The sequence below is a fragment of the Caloenas nicobarica genome, chromosome 20, assembly GCF_036013445.1.
Source record: "Caloenas nicobarica isolate bCalNic1 chromosome 20, bCalNic1.hap1, whole genome shotgun sequence".
Classification (NCBI taxonomy): domain Eukaryota; kingdom Metazoa; phylum Chordata; class Aves; order Columbiformes; family Columbidae; genus Caloenas; species Caloenas nicobarica.
In genome coordinates, this window is record NC_088264.1 from 2,571,527 (window position 1) to 2,595,531 (window position 24,005).

At 39.7% G+C, this 24,005-nt stretch overlaps 1 protein-coding gene across 3 annotated transcripts in view; it reads right to left on the reverse strand.

Annotated features, from left to right (window-relative positions):
* The window catches only part of HMCN1 (hemicentin 1), a 195,873-nt gene that overhangs the window by 129,936 nt on the left and 41,932 nt on the right, over positions 1 to 24,005 (reverse strand). For all 3 annotated transcript variants that reach the window (XM_065649133.1, XM_065649134.1, XM_065649132.1), the window contains exons 2-6: positions 23,396 to 23,466; positions 19,498 to 19,656; positions 18,812 to 18,934; positions 6,586 to 6,757; positions 4,800 to 4,906 (exon numbers count right to left, since the gene is read on the reverse strand). In XM_065649133.1, coding sequence (XP_065505205.1) covers positions 4,800 to 4,906; positions 6,586 to 6,757; positions 18,812 to 18,934; positions 19,498 to 19,635 — 540 coding nt within the window. In that variant the 5' untranslated portion in view covers positions 19,636 to 19,656; positions 23,396 to 23,466. The remainder of the gene's footprint in view (positions 1 to 4,799; positions 4,907 to 6,585; positions 6,758 to 18,811; positions 18,935 to 19,497; positions 19,657 to 23,395; positions 23,467 to 24,005) is intronic.

The following is a 24,005-nucleotide window of genomic DNA, read 5'->3' on the forward strand; positions in this document are numbered from 1 at the left end:
GATTGTCTTGATTTATCTTCTTTAAGTTACTTTCTATCATTCCATGCTGAGAAAGAAAAGGACAACTGCCACTTGCCAAGAGTACATGGGAACCCAAGGCTTTTTATCCTCACCTAGTTCCACACCGCACAGGTGTTAGGGAAAAAGGAAAGGAAAGAGACTGCTGCATTCCACTGAGCGTGGAGTTAGATTTTTACAGGCTTAACAATGACAAACCCCAGAACAGCAGGAAAAAAATAAAGCTTCAAAAGGCTGTGAAGAGTGATATCTAAGATGTATTATGCCAAGATCAAACCCACAGTTAGTAGAACCTACTCCAAGTTTTTGTTCAGGGAGATAACACAGTACACAAGACTTGCAATGTGAAAGAAAATATTACATGATTCTATTAAAATGAGATAATTCCACTGAGCTTTATCCATCTAGAGACTATTATGTGATACTACCTGAAATACATAATTCCTTCAGTTTAGTAACCACCCTCTGACACAGCTGCATGTGAATATTGAATTACACAGTTGTTTCTTAAAACTAACTGCCTAGGGACAGCCATTTAGACACTACGACAAATTGGTGTGTATCTGATTAAAACAACTTCTATTTGCTTAGCCTTTCACCTCAGAAAAAACACTACTAAACCCTTTTTTATACAAACCAGCTGTTGACAATACAAAAAAATATTTAAGTGTGCCACACAACCCATGTTATCAAGCGTTAATTGTCAGTTAAAATTTCATTAGACAAATCGAGCGACAGAGTTTTCTTTTTATAGCTTTATGCATCTGTATAAAGAATTTATGGTGTGATTAAACTTTTCAAAGTTTTTTCTAAGTCTTTAGTCACAGCCTTAAAAACATAGTGCAAACAAAACAATTCAGTGACTAAAGTCAAGTAAACAATCCATAGAAAATTACACTGGGAAATTATTTCTTTTTGAATTATTCAGACCTTTGGATACTTGTGAATTTTTAAGGATAGAATAACCTTGTAAAGTTTTACCATTTACTAGTAACAATAAATGCATCTATCACTGTCACAGTTGGGAGCTGGCAGTCTTATGCAAACACCTAAGAATAAATTTCACTCCAAAGGATTGGTGTCCAATTAATATCTTTGACAAGTCTCTTTTCACTATTTGTAGTGTAACATGGATCACTGGTACTGTACATTAGTGTTTTGCCTCCCACACTGGGCAAGTATGATAAAAAGAGCAAACACGTGTTTATCACAGATGTCAGGAAAAAATGCTTTCCTGTCTCACAAACAATGCAAAATAAGACTGTCCGAAATGCATGTATCTATAAACAAATAGATGAAAAAAAACGCATGTTGTTTTGTAAAACTCTTAATTTTCACACAACAGAAAAACCAAGCTACAATGGCTAAATATATTTTTAATTGCATGGTTATATTTCTGTGTTTACAGTGATGGCGATACTTCAGCTTTAAGGAACGTGCTCATTCAGCAGGCATTGCTCTGGACTGGTTTGTTGCTACACTCCATCAAACCAGCTGCATTCGGCTACACGAGCATAAGGGAACAGCACCGGCAATGAAAGATGTGTCTCGATCACAAGAACGGCCAAGTTTTTCTGCTGATTTCTCCTTGCTTTTCATCTCCTTTTTTTTTTTTCTTCCCCCATCACCTCTTGGTGGGTATCTCAGCAGTAGGACCACAGATAAATTGTCTCTCGCAGCCAGCTCGGAGGTGCGGAAGATGCACACAGCAGCAGGACTATCTTCCTGAAGAAGCATCCTTCCTTCCTGTTTGCTGATAATGCTAATGAGAGGAGCCTCATCTTTGTGCCATTGCTCTTTGAAAAGACTCCTGTCACCTGTGACCAAGAGTACTGCAGCTCACCTGGAGGGAAAACTTATTTATAAAATACACAGGCATGCACAGATTTGATGTCCTCATAACTGAAGCACCTGAAGGCAATTGGAAGCGTCCTGCTGTACAACAGGGAACTGGGTTGCATACTGTGCGTTTTATTTTACTCCAACCTGTGATTCAAAGGCTTCGCTGAGCACTGAAACTGCACTAACACTTGTTTCTGGATTAAGGTGGGATCTTCTTGGACTGAACATTCTCCAGTTGATTTATGATCAGCTAATACTGTTTAGCTCACTGTGGCTTATCACACTAAAATGACAACTTCTAGGCAATAAGTACCTCTATAAGCACTTTGCACAAAACTAATAAAGATCTGGTTTGCTTATAAAAGTTAAAGTAATCTAAATATTTTAACTTTTTTTTTTTAACCCAGAATACATAAATTTGAATGTTTTATTCTCCACAGAATTGGAGACAGCATTACACTGAGCTTAGAAAAGGAAAAAAAAAAAACAAAAACAACACACCACAAAAAAGATGAACAACCCTCCCTGCAGAAGCAGCCTGATGCTTTGGCGGGGCCTGGTTCACATCTAGCTGAGCGCGCTGGCCCGGTTCCAGCTGAGCCACTTGGCAGCTCACGCCACGCCGAGCGCCAGCCCCGGCTTTCGGGAGATTATTGGCTCTGTGGGGTGTTACACCGGGAGCCTGGGAGGGTGGCGAGCTGCTCTCTAAGCAGTTCCTGGAATCCAGAAGTTTGGGCACGCAGCGCAGGCATACACAAGTGGTTCCACGTGGCTCAGCTCACTTAGCAGGGCCAGGAGAGCTCAGGCGGGGCTTTTCCTTTGTCTGCTCTCTCTTTCGCTGTGTTGGAGGGCACTGAACGTTCACTAGACCACATGCTGAACCTAGAAGACTCCAGCAAGCAACAGAGTTGAATACTAAGGCACCGACTGTAGGAAAAGTTCTCTCACTACCCAATATGGCTGATGGCATTAAGTCTAGCAGGATCCAAACTTTTTTTTTTTAATTTTAATTTTTAAGACCACCAGCGTGTCCCTATACCAGGTTTTTCAGCATTTCTGGTCCCGGCAGCATAGACAGACATTCAAACAATTCTCCATAGAGCTGCTGACCTCAACGTGCTTTTCTAGTTCCACTTCTGCAGCAGTATCAATAGTTTCCTACAGTAACGTATGCAAATTAATAATCTTTTTCAAACTACCTCTGCACGTATGGCACAGACAACATACAACATGCACCCATTCCGCACGCCTCATTATGAAAATGGCTATAAAGGTATCTTACATGGGCGACTTCCCCTCCAAAAATGAGAACATAGTATTTACACTCCTAAAATAGAGTAGTTCAGTTGTAAGGGGCCTATGCCAGTACGACTATTTCCATATCAATTTAGGAAAGCTGGGATCATGCTGCTTTACCTATGTAGAGACGTATACAACAAGACAAGGCATAAGTCAGTTTAGGTCACAGTTACACAGCAGAGTCAAGAAGATGATATAAAAACTTACAGTTCCTTATACCTCCCTTCGTCTCCCCTGCTCTAAGCACATGTCACAACATGCTGCCCCCTACAAACTAGTTCAAGGTGTAGATTCAGCTTTATTGGTTTGAAGATAATCTGTCCACAAAACACAGTGAAATAGTGCGATTTCTACATAAACAGATTTTAAGGCGTGGTAGTCGAGTGTCATTTGTTAGCAAACACATTTCAAGTGTTTTGAAATATCAGCATCTAGCCATAAAAACAGTGTTGGGGCTAGCTCTTAAGCTTATTCAAATACTATCTTATCAATAGTGCAATCCTTAAAGTTTTGACATTCCATTCACAGTTGGTGCAATTACATTTTGAACCATCGATTTAAAACACATTATAAAACAAAATGATTCATACATATATTTCCTTATGCCAAGTCCTAAGCTTCATCTTCCAGTTTACCGCACTACAGTAAGAGTGCTCTCGCTCATCCCTTATATGGTTTCTGGTAAGCGGTTTTTGGCCTGACATAGCGTGTTAACTTGAATCTCTGCTAAATGAGGGGTTAAGTTTGCTAGTCTAAGCAATCTGCTTCCTGTTCCCAATCTACACCTATTTTATGCATACATTTATTGATCTATAAACGGTAGATTTTTAGCTACACTGGCGTCAGATGGCAGCCCTCAGCTCTTTGTGTGGCAACAGGTCATAAGTGTTCTCAGAAGTTACTAAGGCATGACACATCTTGTTTACCACGTGCCTCACACCCATGATATGGCCCTCACAGGAACACATGGCCAAAAGCAGATGTTTAAACTCACACTGTCACCCAGAGAAAATCCCATGGAGCCCTAGGTCTAAGTGGTCTCAGTTGCCACAGTCAGTTCCAAGAAGACCATTTCAACAGAGTCTTAATAATCCTTTCTTGTTATTACCGCTAAGCACATTGATCTTAGCATTTTCAAATCCTTTAGGGTCCATTCTGTAACTCTATGTGCTAGGATAGCACTCACATGAAAAAGAATCATGTACATACCGTAGTATTTAAATAATTAAATGTATATTTATTGACTTTGTGAACCTGCTAATGAAACCTCTGGCCTGCAAAGTGCACGTCATCTCCCTCTCCCATTCCTCCAAATACACTATACACAAAGCCCCTCTGTGCCCGCGCTCTCTACAGAGAGCATCTGCTCACTAGACTCCAAAGATTCAGTGCTCGCTTCATCCTTTTTCCATCCAAAGGAAAAGGATGACCAAAAGACTGTAAAAGCTAATATGTTATCATCTTGGTAAGTATTTTATACTGCTGCCTTCAGAATATCTCACAACACAGAGGTCAGAAAGCACATTCATCATAACACAAATTCATCTATGGATATCCATGATAAATAACATAGTGAATCATTATACAGCCTCCTTATAAGCTATAGCATAAGTCATACATGGTTTCTGTAATAACCTTACCTTAATTGTCCACGTTCCAGGCTCTGGATCTTTGACATTTACTACCTTTGCAGAGTTGTGAATATTTAGCAATTCATTCAGTCCTGATCCTTTAATGATCTGCTTGCCTAAAAAAACAGGGAGTAAATACAGTATTGAGTAAATAGAGTATGGAGTAAACACAGTATTGCCTAAAAAAAGGAGAGGGTAAATACAATATTGTTCTTTTGTACTGACATATATTTGATACTTTACTTACTCGCTAGTTAGTGGTCAATGACATTTACAACAGTCAAAAGTCCCTGTAATTCTTTGCCAGAAGACTAAAAACGCTCATTTATTTTCACCCTTTTCACTCACTTGGGGAATTTAATACAGCCTGCAACAACACAGAGCTGCGGGAAACCTAAAAACTGTGGTCAAAACAAGTTTTCTTCTTCACAGAAAATATTCAGCTCTCGGTGAAAGGAGGGCACAAACTATAATAGCCTGAAGGAGACCTTATAACAGACTTACCCTAACCTGCCTGGCAGCTGCCAGCCCTCTTGCTCTTCCATCCTCTAGACCTATTTCAAGCAGGATAAACTCCACAAGTATTAATAAAAATACTGATAAGCCAGGTTCTCCTGGCAGAGGGGAATAGCATGTGGCTAAGGGTGGGAATGCAGATGAGATCTTCACAGGGAATTTAGGCTGTTAGACATCATAGACACCAATACTATAATTTATATGTACACCTATGCATACCAATATATGGAACTGGTTCTCTATAGAGGCATTTTGCTCCCTACAAAGTACTGTCAGCACTACAAAACGCATCTGGCTCTTTCCAAGCCCTAAAGGGAAAGGTGAAGTTGAGAGTGGGATGTCCCAGTGTAAATTTTTAAGAGCTTATTAGACGTGCCTCGACTAACCTCAGTGAAACTATGTGGGTTTAGATGCATGGGGCAGACCTATGAGAAAGGAAAACATATAGAAAGGGTCAAAGCTTCAGCTAAGCCTGACGGTTGTGCCCAGGACTGTGTGTTATCATGGTTTGAAGAGACACTCGGCAAATTCCTTTCCTATAAACAAAGAAGAATGACTCAGTGGAGGACAGACCAGGTTATATTACAGGGAACCCCATTCCAAGATACTAAAACTTAAGCTATACCCTTAGCCAAAAGTCATTCAGAAAAGACAAAGTATTATCTGAATTTATTTCTGGAGTGCTGTTCCAGGTTCCTAAAGCATCAGGACAACAATGACCAGCAGATTTCTTCAAAATATCTTCAGTTACCAATTAGCATCCAAGTCCGTCATTGCATTCCCCATCACATACTGTTCAGCCAGAGACGGGCACATGAAACAGGGTGTGATTCTGAATGCTCTCACAGGTCAAGGATCCAGACCTGGGTTTACCTTCCACCACATAAAAAAAACCTGTCATGTATAACCCCTAAGTGACGGTTCAGTGAATAAATAAATACATTAAAGCCAAAAGTGTCCAGAAATTTGGCGTGCAAAGACACACAGTAGGAAAGGAGATGGAGGTGAGATGAATAGGGAGGATTTCCAGCTTCCTCTGAATCAAAAAAATGGAACACTGGGAACAGCTTAAATATTGGAAGTGCAAATATCCAAAGATCCTGCATTTTAAAAATAAAATAAAACTAAAAAATATGAGGAAATCCTGATACTGGTTTTCAAAATGTGAAAGACATTTATGAATCACAAATACGGCCTTCCCTCTTACAGATAGTAGAGATGATTTGTCTGTTTCATTCATTTTTTTTGCTGTCACAAAGGAAGGTATAAACTACTTCACCTAATGGATCATGAATTTCAATTGCTGGTGAAGGACCACTCAAGGACACTGTAACCTCTTTCAGACTTGGATCGAAAGGGATCTGCCAAGTATTTACAGCCATGGTCAAATGGTCTGTAGACAAGAGATGCACTTTGGAGGCTTGAACGGCTTCTTCAACCCATTTTAACACCTAGAAGAGAAAAGAGCAGTTCTTATTACACTGTCAACAGTATTTGCTGTTGAAATATTTTCTGCTGAAGTATTATCTCTACTGTCTTGTAGAAATTCCGTGTTAACTTCTGTTATAATAGAAAATCACTGCTTTCACTGATGATACACGGGTACCACATGCCCCTGAGAAAACACAGCGGTAAAGGACTTGCCTAATGCAATCACCCAATGGATCCATTTCAACAAGGATATTCTGGAGATAGCACAAACAGGGTTTTCACTTGTATCAGGAACACACAAGAGCACAGGAATACAGAAAGAAAAGCAGACAGCATTGCGGGAATATCCAGGGAACAAAGCACCAACGTCAAAGCAAAGGTATGCTTCAACTTCTGCTGTTCAGTGTAAGAATCAATATACATGATATCACAAAACAGCCTGGAAAAACAAGGACCAAAGCTCTGTTGGCCTACCAGCGCAGCGAGTAGGCTTATTTACCACATTAGGACAAGTATATTTTAAAAAATACTAATACTTAAGAGACTTGCCGTTTTAATAGAAGATATTCCTGAAGCCATGATCAGCACAATGTTTAAAGGAGCACAGAAACAGACCCGGATACACCTCTACACGACATCCACATGTACACTTTTAAAGGAATTAGGGATGCAAATCTATGCATATTTCTGGTCATCAGCTAACTATTAATTGCCTGAAGCAAGAAGGGAAACTCTTTCATCTAGATGTACCGAGTAATTGCCATCTATAGACTTTTTCAATTTTTTTCCCTAAAGCGCCTAATACAAATTACTGTAACTAGAGGTGTACATTATCATCTGTTTTAAGAGAAAATAACAGAAGTAGCCAAAACCCAGGCAGAATCTAAGGTCTCACTCTTTCAACTAGTGCTGGCTCAGGAGCTGAGCACCACCCGATCAGCCAGCACCGAAACCGGGGCCCGGGCTCACAACATGGAGTCATGCGCGTGGTGCCGGGTTTCCCAGAGCACATCACATCACGTTTACCTCAGGTTTGTGGCAGGAAAGAGAAACTGAGATGGTATTTTGCCCAAGCATAACATTGGAACAATACAGGCGGATGACGCTGCTATAAAACCTGTGTATTTCACCTGATTTACCCATGTATTTAGTCTCGGTGGCCAGGTGCTGGCAGTGAGGCAGCCCCCCTGAGGGGAGACCAGGGGCTGCCCCAGGCTGGACACGGCCGGTTCCAGCTGGTTCAGCAACAGCCCCTCAGCCACGCTGCTGGCACCACTCTGTCAATGTAGTTAAGAAAGGGCAAAATTCTGCCTGGGCCACGAGGGAAAAAAGCGCGAGGAACAACAGGAGGAAAGAGGAGGAGAGAAGACAGGAGGCGGTGCTGCCATGATGGGGCAGAGATCCCCAGCAGCCCGTGGAGCAGGGATTGCCTCAGCAGCCCATGGAGGACCCCACTAAAGCAGATTTTTCCTGGCAGGACTGCAGCCCATGGGAGAGACCACAGGGAAGGAGAGGAGGAGTATGAGGAGGAAGGAACGGCAGAGAGAACCCCTGTGTGCTGACCAAAGCCCCATCCCCTGCAGCACTGAGGGGACTCGGGAGTGGAACAGAGCTCGGGAAAAGGCGGGAAAGCTGTTCATGCTCGTCTGGGTTTCCCACTACCTGAATGAGTAATTAAATACCTATTTTAATTGCCAACAAATTAAATTGCCTTCAGTCAAGTTTGTTTTGCCCTCAACAGTGATTGGTAAGTGACTTCTCTGTCTTTGTCTTGACCATAATCTTATTTTCTTCCCCTGTCCAGAGCAAGGAATCAGCTGAGGGGGAACTCAGCTGTTAGACACTGCAATCCAAAAACCCAGTCTCCCCTTAAAAGAAACACCTGGCCTGTCAAAATAAACTATATTACCTCCACTCTGTACGTCAGAGAGCTGCAGCTTTTTTTTTTTAATCCCTTTGAAGCAATATCAGTTTCGTGTAACATCGTGAATATGATTCACAGTAATAACGAACCATGCTTTTAGGTTACGGTTAACCATCGCTGCATCCAGAAAAAAAAAAAAACCTTTTAAAGGGGCTTCCGATTATGCCAGTTCAAAGCTTGGAAACCAGCACTAAACAAACCTGGACCTGTCACCCATCAGCAATGGAGGGATCTCGAGAGTGAGACCTGAGCTCTAGGACCTGATCCAAGACACTAACCCAAAAGAGTCTCATTTCTATGGCTTGTTGGGCAAAATTTGCATATTTTACACAAAAATGGGTTATACCATAGGCTTCTGCGCAAGATAATTTTGCGATAGTGACTAGATAGTAACTAGATTCCAGCCTGTTTTAAATAAAAGTGTACTTGTTCTTATATGTTGTACTATGAATGCTCAGGAACTCTGCTGCAAATGTGGAAGAAGTTTAAGTGAAGGGCACCATTCAAAATGCATTTGAAATAGTGGGGGCGTGTTTTCATAAATTATGATCCCTCCACTAGCAGTAATACCTCACCTGAGACATGCTGAATGTTCCCGAAAAAATATGAAGTGAAACAGCGTTGACCATATAACCACAGTGCTGTGTGCCCTCCTCACAAGGGTCTGTATAAGCGAGGTACTCAGGCTTATCTTTCAAAAGAATATACAAAAAAAACCATCACAGTAAAATTAACTATACTACTTAAAACCCCTGACATAACATGACCTAAGAGAGAAATACGGTTTCTGCAACAGCCATTGATACCAGCTAGTCAGCAACTCGGCTTGCTTTTAGATAAGCCTGGAATGGGAATCACAAGACTTCAAAAAGATCCAGCTAATTTTAAGTTTTACCTTTCAAAATTATACATTTGGGTCCAAAAATGCTTCCAAAAGAAATTTCAATCAGTTCTATTCATATATTGAGATGAGTATGACACTTTTTTGCACGTGGCATATGGAAAGGTTTCCATTTAATTCCAGGATCTTAATCGCACATTTTTTAAACAAATTGTAAATTTTAATGAACCTATATGAATTTGCAAAGGAAAGGAATTTTCCAGTCTAGCTTAAACTCATTTCAAGAGACTTACGCAAAATAAGTCACAAGGTAGAGCATCATCGCAGGAGCTTTGCCAATATATACAAGAACTGGAATCACATCGGTATCCATGCATGAAATCTTTCTTAAGCTCAGAAGGGTTAATATTACATACCTGAAAAGTGGTCAATTTACATTGTATAACAACATAGATACAATAGGGTGGAAAAAAAACCAAAACAAAACGAAATGACACCAAAACACAACCAGCCACAGTTATTCCCAAATAGAAAACACCAATGGAAAGAAGAGGTGATTCTACCTAGGCCAATCTGTAAGCACTACTAAAGCTTACAAACCATCTCTCCACATCATAAACCATCACAAGATGCCTGTTGAAGATTGCTCTAGCCCAGTCCTGCATTGAACAAGAGGTGATTTAAGTTTGTTAGATGTTAGAGAAGCTCGCCTACAGCAAAGAAACATCCCTAACATTAGAATTATAATGATAAAATTACCAGTTACAAGCACATACGATCCTGGCGATCCCAAAGCACTTTGTTGACCTTTGGCAGCAACCGCAACAAGGAAAGTGCATCTTGAAAGCAGATTCCTGGCAATGACACTATTCCAGCAGCTCTTCCCAAAATATGTAAAACAAAACCTAACAGCAGTCGTGCCGATGATAAAATGTGCCTGCAGCCAAATCATGACTTTGCCATTGGTTACTTCCTTGGGCTGCTCAGGTTTTATATGTCGGGTTTTAGATACTGTAGTTCTTGAGGACAGGCACATGAAGGGATTGTTTCTGAGGTGAAACCAGCATGAAGAATTCCTCCCTCTTCCCTCCTTGCAACTGCTTGTTCTCCTTCCTGAAGTTTACTGCCCCTACTTACCCGTTTCTGGAGTCGTGCCGCAAGCCAGATCATTGGAATCACAGAATCGTTAAAAGGATCTGGATTGAAAACAACCACAGTCTCCAAAGCTCCACAGCACACAACTTCAGCAAAAGAATTTAAGACAGATCCTTGCAGCTCTAAAACATTTCATGTTTGCTGTGGTTTTTGTTCTCTAATTACATCTCCTAACCTACAACGTTGTATTAATTTCTTTTACAACACATATTGCTTTTGTACAGCGTAGTTCACTTGACACCACTGCACGTTACCTCTACAAACCTGGGAGGCAAGTGGGAAGGCTCTCCACTGGCAAGTTTATCAGCATGAAACCACTTGTTTCAAAACACACATCTAATCAAAACAAACACTTTTATGAGCCCCAGATATCCTTTTCGGCAGACAGGTTCGCTGAGCCATGGAAATTGTTCCAAAAGCTCACTTGATTCAAAGGTAAATTATATGAGGCCTTGTAGCCTCTTGCCGGAAACACAAGCAAGTTATTTAATGATGCACAACAGTCTAGTGCGTTTTGAGAGAACACTAAAGAAGACTTTCAAATTAGAAAAGGAATTTTTGCTAAAGAAAGAGAAGTTAATCCAGTCCTCTTCTACTCTTTTCCCCATCAATGACCAAAAAAAAAAAAAAAGTAATTTCATAAAGTCAATCCAGATGACACTCTGCTGCAAACATACCAACACCAATTCAAACGGCATTGGCAAAAGAACGGCCTGCTTGCACCACAACTCCTCACCGGTCCGTGGCTGAAACAACCGCCGCCGTTCTCCAAATCCCGCACTGTCAGCATCTCCTGGGCAAGTTCTGCAGAGATCATGTATCAGCTATTTTGGCGTGCGGACGGGAACCACATTTGAGGTTTTGAGTTCTTTGTTGAGACAACCTAGCACAAGGGTTCACTGCATGTGACCAGGCTGGTTTTCATTAAGGTGAAGATACATCATACCAGAAATCGGAGCGAAACCTCCCTGGTAAAATGCAGTAAATAGTTCATGGGTACACAGTCCAATCAGGTCAGAAATCTAACCTGAAGGGCACATATTTACTGTATCACCGAATCCGTCAATAACGGAAAACACAGGTCCGAGGGATGAGCTTCTGCACCACTTTGCCAAAGCTAAAGTGCAAGTGAACTCCTACTACATGATCCAGATGTCAGCACAAAACAGAAATAAATTTGTATGCATTCACAAGATGACACATTTCAGAAGCCGTAAATCCCAACGATTTGATTGATTTCCAGAGCCGCACGCTGAATGCGATTCCTTACGCATTTCCCAGCACAGCTGGGGAAGTTTGTCAACAAAATTACGTTTTAACGAAGTCAGAGAGAGATGACATGTCTGAGACAGAATGCTGGGGACATACAGCTACCAGTGCACAACAACAAAATAGTATTGACATAACTGAAGACCACCAAAATTGGTATAGCTAAACTCTTTAAGAAATCTCGATTTAAAGAGCTTGCTATATTCTCTTTCCAAGAGAAGGGCAGGGAACATTTTCCACCACCTCCACCCTCCTCCCATTGCTCCCACCTCTGACTCTCATTTTAAAAATCAAAAGGTTCATTCAAAAACTATCCAAATCCACTAGACCAATTGAAGGTTTGAGTTAGCATATAAATGGGAATTTAATGCAGTTAATCTCATTTCTTTAAAGCAGTAACACACACCAAAAGCCAAAACCACCAAAACAAAACACCAAATGCAACCTATTTTGACATCTCTTTGCTTTCAAAAGGCTTCAAAATGTCAGCTTCAAAGAAAACAAACCAACCAATTAAAACAAACAAAAAACCAACAGCTCAGTTTTGGAACTGTAGATCAATTTAAGCCAGCTGAGTTTAAACTGATTTTCAACTGGATGGTTGAGTCACCCTAAATTTTGCGGTCCCTCCTGGAACTAGATAATTTGCAGGCAATGAAAACAAGTTCTGGGCATGTAAGAAAATTTGAACATTTACCAAGATCCAGTCTGAGTCCAGAACATGGATTGAGCTCAAACTCTTCTTTTTTCAATTCTTTACCAAGCTGGTTTTTGTTCTTAATGAAAACAGTCTTCCACTATGCAAGAGATTTCTAGACACCTTTACTCATCTGCGATAGTTTGATAAATCACCTAATGGAATAGATGTAAAATTAAAAGACAAGTATTGTCATCATTTCACCTCAGATGTATAACATGAATTTCGACGATACCAGGTTTCTATCTGTGTATCTTACAGGATGGGAACATTTATCTGCTCTTGAAGCACATCATGAGGGAAAAGGTTATCTTAAAAAGAGTTTGCATCTTCTTCCATTTTTGAAATCTATGAAACAAAAGTAAGGCTAGAAAAACGTGCAGTATTTCTGAAGAGCAGGCATACGCATTTTATATTTCGATTTATTGGGAAATAAAAGTCAAGTGGAACTGGCTCAAGATCCTCAGAGAAGTCCAACCAACACTAAACATTAGGCGCGGGCTCTCAAGCACACGTTATGCCAACTATGTCTCACCTTAGGCATATGGAAATGTATTTCCTTATACACATATTGATCTAGTTATAGAAGTACAATTTTTAGACTCTGATTCCTATAACGGTACTTTGACCAAGTTGACAAGGGTTCTGTCCTCATTCTTGTATTTTTAGCTTATGTTACATTGGCCACATTTCTGTCTTCCAGAAGCGTTGTGTGAACAGATACAGCAATGAAGTGCTTAGATCCTACAGCAACTGCTGCAAACCTTGCCTAAAATTCCAGTTTATTAACATACGCAGGTTGGCTGATGACCCTGAGGCTACTTCGGAGTTCTCTTATAGCAGAAATTACCCTTAAAATGTGTCACCCCAGGGAAGAATTATGTTGTGCAACTGGCATTTCAGAAAAAAGAAAAGCAAGAACGCCTTTGTTTTTCACCCAAATACATAACAGCAGTAGAAGCTACTGAGACTGAGGAAGGGCCTTAAATTCAGAGTGAAACCTGACTTCAGTTTTTGAGAGTTTTTCAAGTTCAAAAATGCAAATGGAAAGCGACAGCTGCCTTAAGTCTGGCAGAAACTTGCTTCTATAGTTAAATTTTTCCCCAAAGGTAATTCCAAGAGATCCATTTCCCAACCCTGCCATTCCAAACAGGTTTGCAACACTGCTGTAACACTGCTTTGGAAGTAGATTTTTTTTTTTTCTTCACTTGGGACCCTTGCAGAAAGCCCCAAAAACAACAACAGCTTTTGTCGTTCTGCCAAAATGTGACTTGATGAATATTGGTAGAGGGGGAAGGGCAAATACAGAAATAATTTATAACATTTCCCTAGAGAATTTGCTCTTGCGACCTGCCCTGCTGTCAGGTCCTTTCTTGGAATGCATACTGAAACCTGGAGAAATCTATGGAGCACGGTCTCTATTCCCATTTGTTTATTCTGGGTCTTAAGAATATTTCTCGAACAGTCAAAGCATCAGGTTTTGAAGTTAACTGTTTCATTGCTTATGTATATGTCGGTTCATACTTCCACCCCAAGAGAAAAATAATGCTTTTAAATGCATGTCTAAAATTTGACTGACAGTGCATGTGAGAATTATACTACGAAAATAAACCATAAATTATGCAGATCATTCTAATTACATGTATAAAAACCACACGACTGAAATGTTTATTAGTGTTGAACCTCAAGCTCTTCGAAGTCTGGAAACACATGAATTAAGCCTGGCCACTTTGAGCTGTCTTTAAAACATCCTTTTGCCGTTTCTTTATGTACATATGTCCTTATGTACATTTGTCCTTATGTACATGACCATAGCCTGGTTTTTTTCCAGAGAATCCAATAAATAAACAGAGAAAGGACAGCTGTAACTATTTCTTTTTCTCCCGTTTGGCATTCACTGCACAATACTTATCTTCTGAGTAGACGCGCACTCTCCAAGGCAGCATTCAGCCATGAAGCCATTCCTTCTCCTCCTTCTCCAAAAAAGCACACCGACTGGTTGGGACGGAGGGAGAAGAGAAGGCAAGAAACCTTCATTTTAAGCTGTAATTTTGAGCTTTTGACTTTTGTGTTATTCTTGTAAAGCAGTAGAGGGGCCTTTTACATTTTTAACCAAGTGAAACAAAATTGAAATTTGCTTCCTCGTGTAGGATCATGCAAACAGACACTTGGTTCACACACAATACTTTAACGCTAACCCAAGCGTGTCAATGGAACTCCTGGGTTGCCATCCCCTGCGAGGCCCAACAGCCAGGAGAAATAGGATGTTTTCCCAGTGACTTTTAGAGGCTTCTGTTTACAGCAAAAAAAGAATCCCGGACTCCATTCCTGATCCACATGAACTTACAGACATGGACCTTCTGTACCTTCCCCACACGGATGACCCCTTTCGCAGCATCTTTTTAATATGTTCTGCTACCAGTCTCATCCCACCCCTGCCTTCAGTCCCCTTCCCAATCTCCTCCTTTTATTCACAGGCTTCTCACTCCAATTCCAAACCTTTTTTTGTCATCTAGTCTCATCCACCTTTCAAGTCACTCAACAACAACCCCTTTTTCCAAAGTCAACTCCGTATCTCCAGTTTCTTTCACAGTCATTCTCAGTTCTCCTCCCATCAATGGAAATGTACATGGAGTGTCCATGTGCATTTATTTTCAAAAATCAGTCAGAAAGCTGTATTTTTAAGCAGCTAAGGAAAAATCTTCCCTTCTTACAGGAAGGTTAGAATAAGAAAAGCAAGTAAGTGTTCCAATACTAAAAGAAATTGAAAACTGCTCCTCACTAGCTCAGTTCTTGTGAACTCCCAAGTTTTAGCCGTGCTGATCAATCCAGTTCGTCACACACAGTAATGACTCATTTGTACCACAAACAACCAAAATTACCTGGAGGCGTGATCTGAACCACCAATGACTAATTAGTCACCACTACTTCTAAGCTGGACCAAATTCACACTCTGCTGATGATCAGTGTTCAGCATAACACCAGCTCTGGCATCGGGACAAACCTTTGGGCATCAGAATCATTTACAGGAATTTCTCTGCAGAATTCCATTACGAGGGGAACAAGTAAGTGTGGTGTAACATAACTTCAGTTCAAGCCAAAATTAGTACCTTCTGGAAAGGTACAAATAAAATTGGATATGGTTATGAAAATACAGAAGCTGGTCCTAAAAGAAGAATTTAACCTATGTTCAATGGGTATTCTCAATTTAATTTTGAGGAATTATTGCAATTTAAGCCCTAAGCCTCCAAAAGGAGCCACGGAACCCCACTGCAACCAAGGAAATCTCACCCTAAATAAACACCTTTCAAGATCAGGACTGAAATGTTTGGATAAAACAAGCATAATAACCTTTCCAAGACACTGGAGACAAAATGAGAAAACTACTGTTCTTTCGGATGGAAGGACGTTCATTTTCGAACTGATTCAATAGGATAAAAATCTCAAAACTAGAGACCGATTTGAAAAATTTCAAACTGAAGACTACTTAATTAATTTGTAGTTAAGTACGGTGGTATTCACAAGTTGTTAGTAGAAAAAGAACTTCAAAACCAAAGTTCGAATAGTAAACCTTTCTCTTTTAAAGACTCTGATCACGAAATATTTTTCCTCCTTTATAGATGTCTCACTAGAGAACTCATCAAATTTTACCAAATACACTGAAAGCATACTTGGTCTCTTCCTACTATAAATCTATCATAATTTTTGAGTACAGAGTTACCTCTGGAGAGGATGGTACACCTGACACCCCAAATTAAGGAAAAATCTAGAAGAAACGTAGAAGACAAAAACAAAACTTCGGACTTTAAGAATATATTTTTTTAATTCTTATTAATCTTATGCATAGAAACCCTGGCAAATTTGTCAAAATATGACCTTCCTCTCCTTCTGTCAGAAGAGTTTCACTCAGCAAATAAGTGGAAAAAAAAAATATATAGATATATAGATATATAGATATATATATATAGATATATATTTCACGCTGTGCTGGACTGAACCCAACACAACTTTGTCAATTGACAATCATTTTGACCAAGGTAACTGCAGTATTTGAGACCGTAACATCTTTTTCAGAAGTGAAAAAAGGCCATAAGTTTTCTCAGTCTTCTGGCTAACACAAACACTGGCCAAGGATCAAGTATTGTTTTGCTGTGTTTCCTTGTAGCTAGCTTACAGTATTGCTTCACTCGGCACTTAATGCACAAAGGGCAAGGATGAGAGTAATGGTTTGATACTTTATACACTAAAAATAGCTTTGTTTGGGTTTTTTGAGGGTAGAACAATCAAAAGTGTTTTAACCAAACAAGACATTGGTTTGGCAGAGAATTCACAGGCAGTAACTTTGTAGCTCCGTCCTAATCTCCAATTCAGCATTAGCTGTCTCTAGGCCCAAAACAGACAATATATTTTAGCATTTATAAACTTCATTCTTTACACATCATTGACTACTCAGATACAAGGGAGGGCAAGTTTTCTTTCTGTTCAATCTTGCCTGGAGGATACACCATAAACTGCTGATGCGGATTACTACTACAGCTCCTGTTCATTTGCACTCGCCCATCGGTGGACATGCTCCTTGAAAACAGGATTTCTGGTCCAGAACCAAAATCTGCAGCAAGGGTTTTCTTTGGGATGACAGCTTTTTAGCAAACTCTTTTTCACGGTCCTTTAGCCCAGACCTAACTTTATGTAAGGTCCAATGATCCCTAAAATTATTTCGGAGTGTTTTGGTTTTAATTCAAATTGTTCAGCAGTTATTGTGGAAGACTTCTGAAAGTGATGGAGAGGTTTTTGCTCTGGGTTTTTTTGTGGTTTTCTGTTACCTAAGGCTGTCTAGCCCGCAGATGAGGAGCCCCAGATTTGCTCAAAGAAATGCCGAGATGAAGCGGGAAAGGGGTGAAACTGGTTACTGAAACCCCCTGCTTAAAACCTGACTCAGAGACTAACAATTTGAGCAGAAACTGGTATTCTTGGCAATGGGCAAGTGCCACAAACCAGAACAGGGCAGGCCAGCTCCACCGGAGAATGCAGTGTCAGCCAGAACCTCCAGGTTGCTCTTTCTGCTCACTTGTGCCTCCCCAAACCAGAAGAAAACAAAGAAAACAATCAAAAAAACTTGATCCTGAAACTTCAGTCCTGGCAAAGAGCATTTCCCATCGGCAGTGTCATGATCCCTATAAAGGGATTTCATAGAGTCTCACAGTGAGAAGTTTTGCCCATCATACACAAATTATTACAAAATGCGGGTCAGGAACTGCACAGTCCCAACAGCTAATTTATTTTCCTCTGACTTTTAACCTGACTGTGGGAGGATAAATCCTCTGGGAAGTGCCTCCTTTCCATCACCTTCACATCATTGCCAATACCTTATAACATCCCTAATAAGAACTTCAGTTTTTCTAGGCAATAACAGTAGAAAACTGCAATGTATCTCCAACATTTGACATTGCCCAAATTCTAGGAAAGAAAAAGGAAAAAACTGAAGCAAATTCATATTAAAAAACCTCATCTAGTTATTGCCTATACCAGGAAGTCAAAGGAAAACGTTTACAATACTTAAACAATTCCAGCTCCCCAGATAACTAACATGTGATTTCATCTCTCTTCAAATTATTTTCTCATGTGCTATTGAAACTTCACTCACTGGAGTTTGCAAAGAAAAGAGTCATTCAAGGCTGCGGGCCAGTAATTACAATTACCAGTAAGCCAGCACAGCCGTCAAAACTATTGAAACAATAAACTCAATTAAAAAGTTACCACTGTTATTTTGTGAACTGTGGAAACCTGCTAGCTCACACCTCTCTGTCCATAACCTTACCTATGTGAGGAATATTTTTGTCCAGGCTTGTTCGGAGTAGTAAAGCTACTCAGCGCACAGAATTGCTCCTTATTTTAAAGCCTTTCCCTCCTAGAAGCCTCTGGCACAGGCAGAGGGAAGCTGGGGAGGTTCTGCTTAGATATGGCAGTTTACCCTTCCCTGATATAAAAAAAACCTCACAGAATTGCATCCTGATATAGCAGATGGAAAAAGAAGGCAGGGAAAGCTGGCAGAGAGGCCACTCACCAACAATAGAACATTTAGAATTTCTCTTTATTCTCCCTAACTCACCATTGGGGTCATTTGAAGATTTAGAGTATAAGTCCTTGCCTTGTTTTCTCCATGTATTGCAGAATTCAAGCAAAATTACCTCATTAACTTGTTTTTTGTCCAAGTGAAAAACTTGACCAGAACTCGTTGAGGCAATTTCTTCATAGACCTTGTAACCAATATGATCCCTGTCGTCGCAGTCTCCAGTCAGCACAAATACTACCTGTATTAAAAAATATATATAAATTTTTTTTTAAAAAAAATCATTTGGTACACAGTGCAAACTTTGGGAAAACATTGCAAAGACAGCATTAAGGCACGAAAACAAAAGAATTGTATCACTTGGCATGGGGTCATGTTACTTTGCACGACGGACAGCCCTGCTGCACTCACTGCTGACGGAAAAAGTAACGGAGAAGAGAAAGAAAGGACAAGAACCGCGTTATTAGCGACACTCACCTATCTGCACTTGTACATCACAGAATACTTATTTCAGAAAAATATAAAAGCATTCACATAAGTGGTAAGCCGACCAAGAACACACATACTGGTAGAAGGCTTATTTGCACTATTTAATCCGTAATGTTAAAAGGAATATTCCTTTAAGTTTTTTCTTAACCAGATCAGTCAAAACTCTAATTAAAAAAAAACCTAGAATGGCAACATTATGGTCCCTTCTGTAAAAAGATTTCACTGAGTCTCACATAGAAGGATTTAACCTTTCAATATTGAGAAAACAGGGCATTAAACACATAAACCAGCTGAGAATGCAAACCCCCTCGGTACCTGCGATTGTTTCTGTTGGATGAGCTGCAGCACTTCATGGGTAAGTCTATAATCCTTGGACCGGGCATCAGTAAATACATAGATGAAGGAACCAGGAAGAGAAATTTCCAGGGCGATCTTTATTGCACCGATGCTCATCTCTGGACAGTCTCCGCCACCCTGTTCACAAGTAGAAGAAAAACAAATCATGCATTACTTACTTTTGGGACATTCAATATAGATACGTTCTCAGCTTCTAATAATTTATTCACATTTTTTACCCTAAGCATTGAAAACAGTTGTGTCGTGGTCACTCCCGTATTTTCTGGGAGCGCCGTGTTTAGCTCTGGCTCTCGCGACTGGCTGACAATTTAATTTTTCTTCCAAGTATGACTTGATGTAAATTGACATGAAAGGATCAGTTTCTCTTCCTAACTTAAGAATTAGAGGAAAGTACTGTTTAAGTAAAAGTTCGCTTTGCCTTACATAAAAATTAACTGGGTATATTGAAGACGCAACTGTCCAAGGAGCTGAATACAAACTGTAAAACCTGCCTTTGTAAATGGAAACAGATCTCTGCACTTTCAAGATTAAATATGAAAGTTATTCCTTTTATTTCTACGGTCAACACGCCTTTACACACACACAAATCTCCACAGCCTGGGAAGGAGGAAAAAAGATAATTTAAGTGTAGCATCTGTTTTTAATTCTCAAAGTGCCATCAGAAATTCTGTTTTGAGGTTAAACACTCAGACACATAACAGAAAACTCTTGCCTTCCACAGTCTCCCAGTCCTTCAGAATTTCAGCTGTCCCCAACAAAATGTTCATGTCAGTAACAATTTTTACCTACCAGTAACTTTAATCCCATTTCAAAGCAGGAATATCAATAAACTTCTCATCTATGTTAAAGAATAGGTACTTTGCCATTGTTCTTTTTAGAAATCAGTCCTTTCTAAGTGTAGTTTTATATTTATGGGGAAAGCAAGAAGTAGACTCCAGACTGCCTGAAATTCAAGAGGGAACTCTCCAAAAAACATTTTTGACACCCGTCAGATCTTTATCTTGGCAATGTGTATACGATCCTATGGGACGGATCAGTATATCCAAGTTATTCCTTTCCCACTCTTGCAAAGCCAGTGTCACCTTCAGCAAAAGGCTCTTCCACATAAATATTTCATTTGTAGGCAAAGTCAAGATAAGAGCTGATTTCTACAGACACCTATTTGGAACCAAAAAAACAACCTTTATTCCCATTTCAAGTCCACTAAATTATTGTCTCATAATATTCTACATGGCAGCATCTCTTTTCTGTATAGAATAGGAAAAGCACTGCTGAGCTAAATGGGTATTCTGAGAAGAAGCGTGAGCTTTTTTATTCTCGTAACACGGCAGAGGGGTATTCTCAAAAGGCAGCGAGGCACAACTACAAAACAGAACTGTGCTAGCTTTATTTAAAAAAAAAAAAAAAAAAAAAAAGAAGAAAAATTTCCATTAAATGTTTCCTGCCTTTCTCTCCAAATTGCAATTAAATATAGCTACAATTACCTTGTGAAGTTTTCTGGAAAAACAGAGGTGAGTAAAGCTCAGCAAGTCTCATTTTCTGTTCAGTCTGGGCAGCAGAAAATTTAGAAAATTTAGGTTGTTAGCTCAGCTAATCTATACTATTCACATTTCTTCTGTCTAAACTTAATACCTATATAAGTATCTACTTAAATGGCATTGTCTCCACCTGCAAAAGGATAAATTTAGTATCTGATTTCAAAAGCGTTATCAACAACTCTTACAGAAGACTGTTTTCATTAAGTTGTCATTTTTACACTGAGAAATACTCAAATAAGGCCTCGTCATAATTGTTGATGCAAGTGTGTTGGCATCTGTATCACAGGATCATGAGACACTCAAAACTACGTGAATATACTTTAAAAGGCTTTTATATAGACAAGATTTAAGTACATTGCTTATGCAAGTAACTACCCATTGTTAAAAGTGTATTTAATATGAGAACACACAAAAAATCTGGTTAATGCTCAAAAAAAAAAAGACACTAAGAAGTCACTGCTGCCCAAGTACAAATTATGGTCATGCTGTCCATAAGGATGATTCACAGTTCATTACAGATGAAAAACAAGCAAAATAGGATCTATTTGTGATGTGCTAAAGGAATATTTCCTTTATCACTTAGAATGTAAATGGAGCAGGGCCTCGTTTCTCCAGTGAAACGGATACGGACTCATTCTCCCTGCTCACCAGCCAACAGCCTGTTCCTACCGTGTGTGCTCAGACCCTCCCATCGTTCTGTCACCAGATGAATATTGTTGGAAAACAAGAGCTGGGTTTATCCTGACAAGTTTTGCAGTATTCCTGGAGAGCACATTTGGATCTAATATGTTTTATACACAAGACTCCTTAAAATAATTTATCTTCACCTCAATTTTAGCTTTGTTCGTGAATGAGAATATTTTATCTCAGCCCTTTTTCAAAATTAACCAACAATATTCACAGAATCACAGAATGTCAGGGATTGGAAGGGACCTCAAAAGATCATCTAGTCCAATCTCTCTCATTCCTGCACCTTTTTTAACTGTCTTTCTAGGAAAAACACTAATCACAAACACATAGGAAGTGTTAACATTTTCTGGGAGAACTGAAGATGCCTTATCAGTCCTGTTCTAATCACTTTTTAAATTTATATTTTCACCCTTCACCAGTATAAGGAATTAATGCAAGTCAGTGAAAAACTTAATTCAGCTGAATGAGCACATATTGAAATTAATGACAAAATATGCAATCGGGATTAAAAAAAGAAATCTGAAATTCATTAGACAGTAACTTTTAAACAAGCTGCTTGTAAATGAAGAGTTTTAAATTCCCAAAAGCTTCACCTAAATCATATACATTTTAGAAATAGCTGCAATTATTTTCCAGTACAGCTGTTTAGAAAACAACAAAGTAAAGACTGGAAGGATTTTTAAGGTTTGCGTTTCCCTGTGAAGGAGAAAACCCCCAAGCGCTGGCATTTTCTGCCTCCTTGAAAACGTACTATTGTTTTCTCTGATCTTTCATCTTTCTGCCAACTTTTAAATCACTCATTCTTCCCAAACGAGCACTTTCGGCTTTCAAACTATCTTTTATTGCAGGGCTTACACCATGTGCCAGTTTGTAAGACAGTTGTTTAAGACAGGAGAGCCTATCTGGCATTATTAAGCCCGACAAGGTTCTCCACAGGTCAGAAGCATTTTGCTTGATTAGAAGACAATCTGATCTTATTTCCTTTCAGTAAGGGCAGCTCCACTCCAATACCTCTCTTGCCTTCCCTCACCCGCTCCAGACATCACTTGTGGTTCATTCTCACCCGGGGAAACTCCACCAAGGGACACACGGGTGCGCCGGTCCCAAAACTGCCACTTGTCTCCGTTTGCAAAGACGAGCGCCCAAGTCAACATGTCGCTTTTGAATCAGTAGGTGCTGATTAACGCATGGCAGTGAAGGCAATACCTAAGTCGTACTCAATGCGTCTTACAGTCCTTTTGTAGCTAAATTAGTTAATTGAAGCTAGTGAAGGGTTTTCACGGGAAATAAGTCTCAGAACACAATAAAACAGTTCATAAAAGTGTCTGTGAACAAGTGGCAGAACTATTAAAATGCAAAATAAATGTTAGCATTTTCTAACTATTCTTTCTTGTGTTATTGAACAGTTCACACACTTTGACGTAAACCAAGATAAAGTAATTAATTGCAATCATAAATTAAGATGACCAGAGAACAGGAAGATGACAGTTTGTGCAGGCAAAATGCCAGAGAGAGATGCCTGCATCCCCATGAACCATTGTAGCAGAAACATCAACACGAGAGGAAAGATTAGAGAGAGGAAACGGGGCCTTTGCTAGAACCACTTAGAGAACCAACAAGTTACTCACCTGAACATAAAGTTCCCTGAGTTCAAACTGAAATTTCTTGGGATCTGTGGTTATCGTCACTGGACCAATTTCTAGGATGAAAAAAAAAAAATAGCAAAGTATGAGGAAAGCACCAAGGTACCAAAAGACAACTGAAGAGCTGGCCAGTTCAGATTCATAAAAATCTGGTAGCAAAAAACAAACTAAAAGAATCGAACAGAAAGGAATAATTGAGAACAATATATGGAGCACTGAAATCTATGATTCCAAATCTAGCAACTAATATCACGGCAGCACTCCCAGCTTCTAGGCGTCTTGAACATTCAGAGGCACACAAAGCATTCTGCGTTGTGTTTATTTCACATTTGCTTTTGAGCGATCATTTAATTGCTCATTTAACTGAACCGAATACACATGCTAGCTTCACTGACCGACGATAAAGAGAAAAAAAAAAAAGATGCCACATCTCTTGCCTGAAAGAATATGTACCCTCTAGGCATAAAAGTCCAGCGTGAGCCCAGTGCCCAACCTCAGTGTATCCAGCAGCAGTTGCCAGAAAGAACTGAAGCAGAATCAACCCTATTTGCGGTGATTGCCATGTCTTCGTGTACCGAGAAACGGCAGGACATCA